Source organism: Scyliorhinus canicula, chromosome 1 (genome assembly GCF_902713615.1).
Source record: "Scyliorhinus canicula chromosome 1, sScyCan1.1, whole genome shotgun sequence".
Lineage (NCBI taxonomy): Eukaryota > Metazoa > Chordata > Chondrichthyes > Carcharhiniformes > Scyliorhinidae > Scyliorhinus > Scyliorhinus canicula.
Window position 1 is genome coordinate 90,522,985 of NC_052146.1, and position 13,172 is coordinate 90,536,156.

Sequence of the window (13,172 nt, forward strand, 5' to 3'; positions counted from 1 at the left end):
CTTGATCCGACAAATCGACCAGTGTAGATCAAGACTAATTTCTAGAAGATTCAGTGTTTGTATCTGAAACACTAATCCTTGGGTATTGACCTTGTGTGGGCTAGGAGATTGGCAGGAACCTATAAGGGGTAAAATAAGCTATTGGTGCTTTTGCTGAAAACTGGCTTTACCTTATGAACCTTGTTTCTGGTTTTCCTGCCTAGTTTATCTCCGGTCTCATCTTTCCTAAAGGCCATACTGAGTTGTTTGCAGTTCCCTCTTAACCACTGAATATGATGTCAACATGATGAGGGGGCCTAATACTGTCCATCATCAAGAGGCGATGGGAGCTCTGACCTGCCACCCTTCCCAGTCTTCCACCAAGTTATTCAAGTGCAGTGGGTCACCACTGCTTTGGCTGTCAACTCTTAGCGCAAAAGAAATCATTGGGTTTCTGCTCCCACACGGGAACAGTTGGTCATTCCATCGCTTAAACCCTTTCCACTTTGGTTGGTCTCTACAACTCCAGTAACTTTACTCCATATCTTTAATACCTTTAACCTGAGCCCAAAAGAACCCACCAGTCTGTCTTAAATTTCAATTGGCACAGGCTTTTAAAAGTGAGTGGCTGGAGGATGGTGGTAAAATGTTACTGATTTACTTGTCTCATCAGGTGAGAAGGGATGAATATGAGAAATATTTTGCAATGTCCAGTTGCAACTTCTGTTTGCATTAGTCAATGTTTTTTTTTGTCAGACCTTAACTGGTGGGCAGAGGCAGTGAAGTGGTTCCTGGTTGAGTTGCTCTCTTAGGCAATAAAATATTGTTTTATTGGTGACAAGGCTAGCATTTATAGCCAGATGCTTGTAGTAATAATGTACTGCTCTAAAGTGCGCTTGCTTGCATTGTCTGTGTGCTTGCTTCATTTGTCTTTTTTCTTTCATTTTAACCCTTTACATGCTGCAAGTAATGAGGAGGCACAGTAAATTGTGTAAGAAGTGGCTGCAACATCTTTCCTCTACAAAGGAAGTAATAGCTTTCCCGTGCACGAACAGCAAAATAAAATTCCATTTGCTTTTAAAGTCTTAATAACATGCACTTCAGTGCATTTTTATGTTTGGTGTGCATTTGCTTGAATTCAGGTCACTGACTTACCATTTAATTGATATTTTAATGTATGCAGGGACAGATCCTGTTTTAAAAATATACTTTGTTTTTCTGAATACTGCTGATAGCACAAATATTGGGTTAGTAAAAGTGTATAATCTGCATTTATTCCTGTTAATGGCTTGGTTTGCCTACTTTTGGCACGTATTAGATTAGATAATTTTCCTGCAACATGGTTTGTTGGTTTTGTGATGTTCGTTGGGCTGCTCAATAAAATGAAACTGGGATTGTATTTGATGTAGTTTGCCACCCAGGGTTCTTTCCCTATTTTTTGGGTTCCTCTGTGTATTTATTGGTGAGAGGTGGGTTCATAACTAACTTTGGGAGATTCCCCCCGAGAGCAATTCTAACCCATTAGCTGAAAGGTGGCAGGATATCATTTGGATGGATTTACTCCCTACAGTAATGGGCAAATACCACTTGAGCCATAGTTTTTATGTTGCTGTAAATGTCAATTGCACCTTTTTTGACCAGCAAATCAGTGTGAATTAAGCCGGTTAACCACTGTTGCCCAAAGAGAGCCTTAAAGCTGATTTTCCAATTGTCAGAGAAAACTGAATAAATTTGGTTAATCATAACTCGGTTATGGTCTGCAAATCAGATTAATGAATAATGAGCAAGTATGAAATCTTTAACTTTAGTTTGAAAATGCTTTGCTGATTGGAATTGCAGTACCTTGTCTAGAAGAAAATTATTTATGTAGGATGTGATGTTTTTCAAGTAAGGGGCAAGCTGTCTCTTCCCATCTCCAAAGGCAGCAAGAGCTCTCTGGTGTCAGAACTGTGCCAGTGTTGCACTGCCCAGCTGCCTTGTGGCTGGGAATAGTCAGTCTCTAGGTAAATGTCTTGCCTCTACTGTCTTCCTGGTGCATTGTGCATGGTGAGGATGATAAATGTGTGTCTCACTGCACTAACCTGTTTATGTCTTTAACTCCAAACTTGTCATGGTGAGCATTACATTGTTGGTTTTGACCTACTCAAAACATGTTAGAGACAACAAGATCAGGAAACTGACCTTTGATTTTTCCTACATTCACATTATTCAATTGGAATTTAAAGAGACAGCAACTTGAATATTATTTCTCAATTCACTTGAAGTGTTTCAAACCTGTGTGTGATTGTTGTTCAGGTAGTAGCATTTTCAAATTTCAGATTTACTGTTGTAAGATGACGGACTACCTTTAGGTAGTATTCCAACCACTGAAATTCTTAATATTATGGTTTTACTTTTCATCATATTTCCCAACCCTATCACGGACTGCACTGATGGTCAATGAGTCTTGGAGAGCAACATGTTCTTATGTATTTCAGGCAGGCTGTTAAGGATTTTCCAGTTGTGTAATTGGGGGAGGAACTTTATTAATGAGTTTGGATTTAATCTGTATTTGGCAAGGGAGAAAATGTCAGATACAACATTTCCAGTGTGATCCCATTTGGATCATTTATAATAGCGGAATGTTTATTGTTCTTGCTTTGGGAAACTCCATGGTTAATTTTTTTTTTTTGCTGCATTAATACAGCAATTTCCGGTATTACACAATTGTCAAATCCAGCCCCACTGCAGATCCTGAAGTACTGAGTTAGTGCACCTTGTGTAAATATTTTAAAGTCAGCTGTGCTCCAAGTCGCACTAACGTTTAACCAGGTATTATTAAACATCAAGGCAGAATTTTAGATGGCAAATAGCAGCTCGCTAAACCAGTTACTTAGAATTCAAAGTGCTGCTATTTGTGAATCAAAATGGTACAGTAAGTATTGCTTCTGTAGTGTGCTTGATGGCTTCATATGAGATGGCGATTTGGCCATTGAGGTTCTTTTAAAGAGCATTCCAGTTAGTCATTGCCCTGTTCTTTCCTCATCCCTGCATTTTTTCATGCTCTTTCCTCATATCCCTGCATTTTTTTCTCATTCCCTTTTTTTGGACACATCAGGCAAAGCCTTCCAAATCCTAACTAATTGCATAAAGTTATTCCTTCTATTGTATCCAATTCTTTTGACCTGCATCTCCTAGAATGGGAAGCAGAGCCTGAGTTTTCAAAATGAGTTGCAACAAATGTTCTGCTGGTAGGCTTGGAAGGTAGTATTTTTGCCTCTGATCTGACATTTGCCATCTTCCTCTGTTTTGCAATCTTTATTTATCAGCTATGAGCATCATTGACAAAGCCAGCATTCATTTGCCCATCCCGAATTGAAGTTGACTATCTGTAATTGTTCATTCAGCTATGTATACACAGGTATTCAAGCTGTTACCCCCACTTTGTCTTCAGACTCCTGTATGTAGGTTTTCACTGCCTTCTAATCCCATGTTCACCTCCTTCCTCTTGCTCTCTCATTGTTCATTTTGACATAAAGCACTCTAAAGAGTTCTAGAAACTTGAGCCATTGAAAAGCCACATGAGTAGCCTGTTGAGCAATATAATAATCAGCAGGCATTGCGTTTAACGGACTGAATGTGTGCTTTACTTGCAAGTGCATTACACCTTTTAGTAACAATACATCTCCTGTTGAGGTTGAACTCTCCTTACAAGGGTTATAAAGTTGAGTGAATACTGTCAGTTCAACACCTATTCCAAACCGTTTTTGACCCTCCACTTTAAGAAGGAACTAAAATAATTAGTTAATCCCATTTATTTTGGCTTTGACATGATGTTGACTTAATTCTGCAGCACTTCATATTTGGAAATGGGGGATTAGCGATTATCAATTTGGATTTGCAGTGTTTCCAGTATAATTAGTGGGGAAGCAATCTGGGAAGGAGAAAATGGGGGTGGGTTTGTGCAACAAGAAATTGACTAACACGAGTCTAATTTTATAATAGACAAAAGATGCTGTTTCTTTATTTCAAATGTGTTGTGTATAATGTTATGGTATTTAACTGATGTGATCATTTTTATTGGTGATTAAAACAAATTTCTGTTCTGTTGGAATAGGATATAATCACAAGAATGGAAGAAATAGTCTTGAAGTGGCCCAAAAAATCTGCAGTTCCCCAGCAAACATAATGAAGTTTTCCTCACTAATGCCGCATTTTGTATTGCATTTCAGTGGAGGTGTTTTAAGATTCTGTTTGTCTTTGACATGGTGGATTTAATTGGCTGCAAATGCTAGAGTATGGACAGAACATTAGTTCTGTCCTGTGACCCTCTGTACTGTATTGAGAATATATTGTACAAGGAGATTTAATGAAAAGATCTGGTTAATAGTTTGGCTCTTGGACCAGACTACGATGGTGTTTTTTTTTTCAATAAAAGATCTTGCTGCAGACTGCTTTTGCTTTTAAGAACTTTCTGGTTCAAAATCTAATTGTTCAAGATCAGTTTTAACAAGTTAGTAGTGAAACTAAAGTCACCATGTGCACTGGTTTCTGAAATTTTTGCACAAAGTTCTGGTGAGCAGAGTGAAGACAGCAAGATTTGTTTTCCACCAACGCTGAAGTGTAACGACTGTGGACTTACCAACTATTTACAAGACAGGTGGAATGCTGTACCTCTTTACGCTGGCAAGTCGCATTTTATATTTCCAGTACACGGGCAGTATATTGACGATGGGACCTCTGTTCTGCTTTTGTCTGTTCTGGTTTAAAGATTTGTCAGATGCATTTAAATTGTAATGATATGCCAGTTTCAGCCCCCCACCCCTAAACTTAATCCCCAAATCAGCTAAAGTGAAAAGACAGACATTCTTCATTCCTCTACAATTTACTAATGTCAAGTGTGACACTTTGAAGGTAACAGTCTGCTGATAGATGTGGCAAATGAGGTGCTATAATTGGACAGCAATTTTGCTCTAGTCTAGGGTGGTACGGTAGCACAGTGGTTAGCATTGTTGCTTCACAGCGCCAGTGTCCCAGGTTCGATTCCCGCTTGGATCACTATGTGGAGTCTGCACGTTCTCCGTGTCTGTGTTGGTTTCCTCCAGGTTCTCCGGTTTTCCCGCCACATGTACCGAAAGATGTGCTTGTTAGGTGAATTGGACATTCTCTGAATTCTCCCCCTTGTGTACCCAAACAGGCGCCAGAGTGTGGGACTGGGGGGTTTTCACAGTAACTTCATTGCAGTGTTAATGTAAGCCTATTTGTGACAATAATAAATATTATTGTTATTAATCATACGCAAAGTGTTTACTGATGGATGTAAAGCTTAATCAAGAGAGACTTTTAACTTAGACTGCATTATACAAATAAATTGATGATCATAATTGCTTTTTATTTAACCTCCTGCATTGGATGCATTCTGATATATGCTTAAAAATCAGATTTAAAAAGATTGAACTCAAAGTAGTGACTTAATTACAATCAATAATTAAATTGCATCTTTATTTTAGGAAATAGCTTAATCCTGTGTAAGATGATGGTGCTTTCTCAGGCTTCGCATGACAGCTTACCTTTTAGTTCAGGAGTGTCCTGGAAGTAGATTTCTATTTCATAACTGAAGCTCACTACTTGATTTATTTGAGGATTGAAGATCTGTTTAAAAGACATGATGGTCCGTTTTAACTTTTCCATGATCGAGGAAAAGTTTGAAGTTCCCTGCAAATGGGGGTCATTCTGCACTGCACAAATTACTTAAATTAGCTTTTCCAACTATAAATGCATGGTCTGCTTGAATCTAAAGTTCTACAGGGGTTTTAACCACTGATTGGAACTTGCAAGGAACCAGATTGTTCTGTGTAATTCTAGTTATGAAAGCTGTGACATTATCTCTTTTAGCTTCCAGGTTATATTTTACCATTACTAATGGTAGAAAATTGGGCTGCTAACCTCTTTAAATATCAACAATTTAACATAATAAAATGTCCCAAGACACTTCACAGCAGCATTACAAAACATAGTGGGCGCGATCTACCCAAATGGGCAGTGTTCCATAGTGTGCGATTAGGCAGGTGTTTCCCGATGCTCAGAGCGCAGAGAAACACCATGCTATTGAACAGCCATTCGGGTAGATTGGGTTCCTCAACGGGGAATGCACGGCCGAGGCCACACTTAGTCCGAGCCTAAGAGCTGCATTCTCTTGCCCCACCCACCACAAGAGTGCCACAGGCAAGCCACATACAATGGAGAACTCCATTGACCTCAGGCGCACTCTGGTCACCGGCCGAACGCAGCCGGAGAATCCCACCCTGAGGAGCTCGCTTGCCGGAAATCCTCAGTGCAGGTAGAGATTGCGTCCCATTTATCTCTCTACTCCCCCCCCCCCCCCCCCCCCCCCCCCGCGCGCACCCCAATCCCTGTCGTGTGAAAGATGACTGTGCCAGGGTGCCATCCTGCCCAGAGGGCAAGCAGCTGGCAGCCTCTGATCCCCTGGGAGACCCCTATGAGTGCCGTTCCATCTGGATCCCATTTGTAAAGACCAGCGCTGAAAGGAGCTCGCCCAAGACCTTCCAAGGGGGTTAGATCCCATCGCCTTGGTTAGATCTCGGGAATGCATATATTCCGATTTGCCAGAAAGTGTGGCCTTGTGGCAACATCTCACGAGCCGTGGCAAACCAGGCCAGGTAGATCTGGGAAAGGGATCTCCCGGCATCTACAGCCACACCATGCTGCTTTTCGGGCGCAATGTAGCTGGTAGATCTCGCCCAGTGCAACTGAGCCACAAGGAGATGTTAGATCAGAAAACCAAAAGCTTGGTCAAAGAGGTGGTTTAATGGAGGAAAATGAGGTAAAGAGGTGCAGAAAATGGGGTAGAAAAGGAATACCAGAACTAGGCAACTGAAAGGTAGGATTGTGATTGCCAACTGTGATTCATTGTATGCCTGGAGGCTGCATCACATGACTTCCCCCTCCCCCCCCCCCCCCCCCCCCCCCAAAACCATCACCAGCACAATCATCCTTGAAGCACTGGCTTCCTATGCTAATCGGAAAGCGAAAAGACTCATTATTCAATTGGTAAATGATGCTTGACTGGCAGCCAAACAGCCCCTTCCCATTTTCAAAATTTGGATCCGGTCAAGAGAAATATTCAAGTGACAAGTAAAACAATCTAATGTTCTGGCTGACCTTGATCTTCAATTCTTGGAGGGTTGGGACCCTCCTGAAGGACTAGCCACCAAAGGTGGAGATATTAAAATCGAGGATGCACACAAGGCCAGAACTAAGGGGCGAGGGGGGTTGCTACTGAGGCATTCTAAACTTGTGCATTGCTTGACCATTATAGGTTAGAAAGCATAGTGGTCATGGGTAGAAAAACACTCTGGGATGACCCAAAGTTTATGGTGGATGGAATTTGGAAGACCAACTCATTTAGCTTTGATATGTATCATGAAATATTTGAACAGCAGCATCCAATCATTTTGGTGCTGGGCTGGGGCAGGGAGAATCACTGAAGATAACATTCATACTCTATAAACTTGCAATCATCATCTAAACCTGTCTGTATCATTATTCATAACAGTCAATGCCCTGTTTACATAGAACATAGAGTGCAGAAGGAGGCCATTTGGTGCATCGAATCTGCACCGACCCACTTAAGCCCTCACTTCCATTCTATCCCAATAACCCCTCCTAACCTTTTTGGTCACTAAGGGCAATTTATCATGGCCAGTCCACCTAACATGCACATCTTCTTTGGACTGTGGGAGGAAACCCATGCACACACTGGGAGAGCGTGCAGACTCCGCACGGACAGTGACCCAGCGTGGAATCGAACCTGGGACCCTGGCGCTGTGAAGCCACAGTGCTGTCCACTTGTGCTACCTTGCTGCCCGTTTTACCTATCGCCCCTGTGTTTGCTGATCTATATTGGTCTTTGATCCAACCAACAACCCCTTTTTAAAAATGCACATTTTTTCTTCTAAATTCCTGCATGCCCCCCTGCCCAAATCTCTAATCTCCTGTTGGTTCGTTCTCTGCTCTCCTCCAATTCTGGCCTCTTGGCCATGCTTAATTTTAATTGCTCCACGTTTACCGTTACTTGCCCTGAGTTTGTGGCTGTCACATTTTGTTAATGTTCCAGTGAAATAAGTTAAAGCTGTTATATAAAAGCAGGTGGCTGTTGATATTCACTCGAGTGCCCTTTTTTTTTGAGACCCCTTTAAATTTGTTTTTCAGTTTGCTGCATTCACTTGCTGCCTCTTCAAATTCAATGTGTGATACGCACCTTGGCAACTCATTCACCTTTTCACTTTTCGCATTGAGCTGTTCTGGTGACCATGGGAAAACCTGTCTTCTGCGCCAAACCTCATTTCCCATGATTTTTGAACAAATCTGAAGGACTAATATAAATTACAAGCCCATTCCAACTCGATGGCGACTAAACAATTCTTCCTATTTTCACGGTTGTCAAATGAACGAGCTGGAGGGGCAGCATGGTGGCGCAGTGGGTTAGCCCTGATGCCTCACAGCGCCGAGGTCCCAGGTTCGATCCCGGCTCTGGGTCACTGTCCGTGTGGAGTTTGCACATTCTCCCAGTGTTTGCGTGGGTTTTGCCCTCACAACCCAAAGATGTGCAGGTTAGGTGGATTGGCCACGCTAAATTGCCCCTTAATTGGAAAAAATTAATTGGGTACTCTAAATTTATTTTTAAAATTTTTTTTTAAAAATGAACGAGCTGGCAGGTGGAATAACTTTTCAATTTTCCTTTGAATCTGCCAGATGCAAAAGTCTTCACACCCCATTGGTTACTTTTTCCAAGCGTTCATGCTTGTTTTGTAGGCAAAATGGCCGAGATGTGTATGGATGTAAATAAATTCATGAATGGTGTGACCTTTTGGAAGGAAAGCTTCAACATCTGTTCCAGAGCTACTAACTGTCAATTTTGTTCCTACTGAATCAGGTTGGACAAAACCAGGTGCAAAGATTGTACTTCAATTGAAAATTGTGACGTGATGCATGTTTGACCCCATTTTTAAACCTTTTGCCATCTTACTGCAAGCACATGGTTACAGGAAAAAACATAGTCCATGCTGTTTCTAAAGTTGAAATGTTCCTGTAGTGTTTCCATGGTAATTATTTGTAGACAGTTTCCAATTGACAGCTGATGTGTTGGGCAGGCTGGTTCGCCGTGGACTGCACTTGATGCAGTGTAGCGAGAGACAGGCTTCCAACACTTGATAAGATGCAACATGATTTTATTTAACATCTTAACTACTATACATGTTCGACTGTGGGTTGACACTATGCTGACCTGACTGGAGACCTAGTACTAGCCTGACCAGACTTGCTAGCTACCACATGGTGTTTGCACTGGCTAGCTCACGAGCTCTGACTGTCTCAGAGGCTGGATCCCAAGAGAGCGGGAAAACTGGTGCCCTCTGGCTTTATAGTGGCCGTGTCCTGTCTGGTGATTGGCTGCTCTGTTCTGTGTGCTTACTGGTCATCCTGTGTGTCAATCACTGCCTGTCTGCACTCCATTATATACATAGGTGTATATTATGACATCTCTTTTCCCCCCCCTTTTTTTAAGATAAATATTAAGGTACGTGTGGATAAGTATATGTGCCTCACTATATACAGAATGTGCTAAAATGAACTTGTATACATAGGAAGGTGTCGCTAGTGCAAATATAGGGCAGATGAAATGGTAAAACGATATTTACAGAGGTCAAAATTGAGGTAACAAGACTTACAAAAGTTCAATCTATAAATTTAGTCTTTGTGGCGGGCGACGAATTCATGTTGATCGCCGCAAGGGTGGACCAGGGGCCGCCTGCACTTGGGTAGGCAGGACCGCTGCCAACGCGGTGGTCGCAGGAACTGGCCGGATTGCTAGTAGATCGGTGGCCTCGTGGTAGGGCACGTCCGGAGGAAACATTGTGGGTGGCGGGGCATTTCGGTCAGGTGGCGGGCGAGGAACTCTACGCAGTGCCCGTCTGTTGCGCTGTAGCAAGGAGCCATCAGCCATGTGGACGAGGAACGATCTTGGGGCAACTTGCTTGACCACCACAGCTGTGGCTGACCAGCCGCCGCCAGGTCACGATCAGTTGAGACCAGCTCGGGTAGATCTGTAGCATGAGCGTCATATGCTGATTTCTGTTGGGCTCGAGACTGCATTTTTTTGTATGACTGTGAGGTGGTCAAGGTCTGGAACATGGATGGCTGGAACAGTGATTCTCGGAGTGCGGTTCATGAGCATCTGCACTGTGGCAGCCCAGTGGACAGTGGGGTTGCCCGGCATGCCAGCAGCGCCGGGTTGAAGTCGGAGCCTATGTCTGCAGCCTTGCATAGCAACCTCTTAACAATATGGACCCCTTTTTCAGGCCTTCCCATTTGACTTCGGGTAGTGGGGGCTGGAGGTTACGTGACGGAAGTTGTATAGCCATGCAAAATCAGACCATTCCTGGCTGTACAAACAGGGACCGTTGTCACTCATCACCGTGAGCGGTATCCCATGCCTGTCGAACGTTTCTTTGCAGGCTTTGATCACTGCCTTCGACGTGAGGTCGGACTGTTGCACCACTTCCGGGTAACTGGAGAAGCAGTCGACCAGGAGGACATAGTCACGCCCCTTGGTGTAGAAAAGGTCGACACTGACTTTGAACCATGGGGAGGTCACTAGCTCATGTTACTGCAAAGTTTCCTTGGGTTGAGCTGGCTGAAATTTCTGGCGTAGGGCAGTTGAAGACCGTGTTGGCAATGTCCTGGCTGATACCCGGCCAATAGACTGCCTCCCGAGCTCTGCGCCAGCATTTCTCGACCCCCAGGTGATCCTCACGGAGTTGGCCGAGCACCATAGATCGCGTGCTCTGAGGAACCACGATCCTGTCGAGCTTCATGAGGATGCCGTCCACCACCGTCAGGTCGTCCTTGACATTGTAGAACTGAGGACATTGTCCCTTCTGCCAGCCATTTGTAAGGTGCTGCATCACTCGCTGTAGCAGAGGATCTTTGGCTGTTTCCTCACTAATTTGGATGACCCTCTCATCAGAGGCCGGAAGGTTGGTGGCACACAATTGCACCTGCGCGTCGATGTGGCAGATGAAGTCAGTTTGTTCACGGTGTGGTAATGGACCTGGAAAGGGCATCTGCAACAATGAGCTCTTTGCCTGGCGTGTAGACAAGTTCAAAGACACAGCGGCATAGCTTGAGAAGGATTCACTGTAACCGAGGCGTCATGCCATTTAAATCCTTCTGGATTATGTGGACTAGTGCCCTGTGGTCCGTCTCTACCATGAATTTTGGCAGGCCGTAAACTTAGTCGTGAAACTTGTCGATTCCCATTAGGAGGCCCAGGCATTCCTTCTCAATCTGAGCATACCGTTGCTCAGTGGGCATCATGGCTCTGGAGGCATACGCCACTGGAGCCCAGGACGAGGAGTCATCCCGTTGGAGGAGCACTGCCCCAATGCCGTCCTGGCTTCTGTCAGTGGATATCTTGGTCTCCTTGGTTGGGTCGAAGAACGCCAGAACGGGGGCTGTGGTGAGCTTCACTCTCAGCTCACGCCATTCCTTTTCATGCACAGGCAGCCACTGGAATTCCGTCGACTTTGTGACGAGATGGCGGAGGGCTGTGGTGTGGGACGCCATATTGGGAATGAATTTCCCAAGGAAGTTGACCATCCCTTGAAAGCGGAGGACCGCCTTCTTGTCCTCTGGGGTCTTCATGGCGTTGATCGCCGAAACCTTGTCAGCATCTGGCCGCTCGCCTTGCTGCGAGATTTGGTCACCAAGGAATTTGATGTCTGATTGACCGAACGAGCACTTGGCCCTGTTGAGCTGGAGACCATGCTCATGGGTTCTATGGAATACCTGCTTGAGGTGAGCGATGTGTTCTTGGGGAATTGTGGACCAGATGACATCGTCAACATACACTCGTGCCCCCTCGATACCCTCCATCATCTGTTCCATGATGCGGCGAAATATGAGGCCGAGATGATGCCAAAAGGCATCCGGTTGTAGCAGCGACCGAATGGGGTATTGAATGTGCACAGCTTGTGACTGGATGCGTCCAGCTGTATTTGCCAGAACCCTTGGAGGCGTCCAGCTTCGTAAAGAATTTGGCATGAGCCATCTTGCTGGTCTACCCTTCTTGTTTTGGTATCGGGTAATGCTCCCACATGATGTTGCAGTTTAGATCCTTGGGGTCGATGCAGATCTGAAGCTCCCCTGACGGCTTCTTGACGCAGACCATGGAGCTGACCCAGTCTGTGGTTTCCATGACCTTTGATATGATGCCCTGGTCCTGGAGGTCTTGTAATTGCTGCTTGAGGCGATCCTTGAGGGGTGCCGGCACCCGACGTGGTGGTGCATGAATTACAGGGGTGGCGTTTGGTTTGAGCAGGATTTTGTATCGGTATGGGAGCGTGCCCATTCCGTCGAACATGCTGTGGTACTGCGTGATGATGTCATCAATATCAGCCTGGCGGTTTTCATCAGGTGAGGCCGTCGCCTGTGACGATGACATGGTGTGGACTCGCTGAACCAGGTTCAGGAGCTTGCAGGCCTGAGCACCGAGCTGTCAGGTCCTACGATCTCAAACCGCAGCCTCGCTTTAATTGACTTGTTGGACACTCCGAGTTGGCACGAGCCACAGGCAGCTATGGCATTGCCATTGTAGTCAAGGAGCTGGCAGGCCGGTGGAAGAATAATTGGTCTGACGCGGATGGTGTCTAGATCGGATTTCGAGATGAGGTTCGCCGATGCGCCGGTGTCCAGTTTGAACCGGATGCGAGCCTTGTTAACTAAGGACAGCACACCACTCGTCATCGGGATCCACGCTGAGGATCGAGAGGTGCTTCACTATAGGCAGCGCATGCTTTGTAATGATGCCCACCCGGTATGGGGATTTGAGGCACTCAGCATCAGGATCTGTTAGGCTGTCGGGGTCGGAATCTGGCATGCTTTGCTGTATTGAACAGACACTTCTGCGCCGTGGCTGGGATCGCTGGCTGTTGGGCAGTGGAGCAGATCTGCAAAGGGCTATGTAGTGGCCAAGCTTGCCACACTGTAGACACTGTCGTGATTTTGCCGGACATTGCTGCTTTAAATGGGAGGAGCCACAATTCGGACACGTCATGACGCCAACGCCAGCACGTTCCATGTGCCATCGCGCATGTGCAGTGCGGTCGAACAACGTACGCACCTGCACAGTCTGG

General features: G+C 45.0%; 1 protein-coding gene across 5 annotated transcripts in view; it reads left to right on the top strand.

Moving 5' to 3' along the window:
• cd164l2 (CD164 sialomucin-like 2) overlaps positions 1-4,407 on the top strand; it is a 45,438-nt gene extending 41,031 nt beyond the window's left edge. For 3 of the 5 annotated variants that reach the window (XM_038795241.1, XM_038795273.1, XM_038795256.1), the window contains one exon: positions 947-4,069. In XM_038795241.1, coding sequence (XP_038651169.1) covers positions 947-965 — 19 coding nt within the window. In that variant the 3' untranslated portion in view covers positions 966-4,069. The other 2 variants (XM_038795249.1, XM_038795264.1) reach the window with 1 other exon arrangement.
• The last annotated feature ends 8,765 nt before the right edge of the window (positions 4,408-13,172 follow it).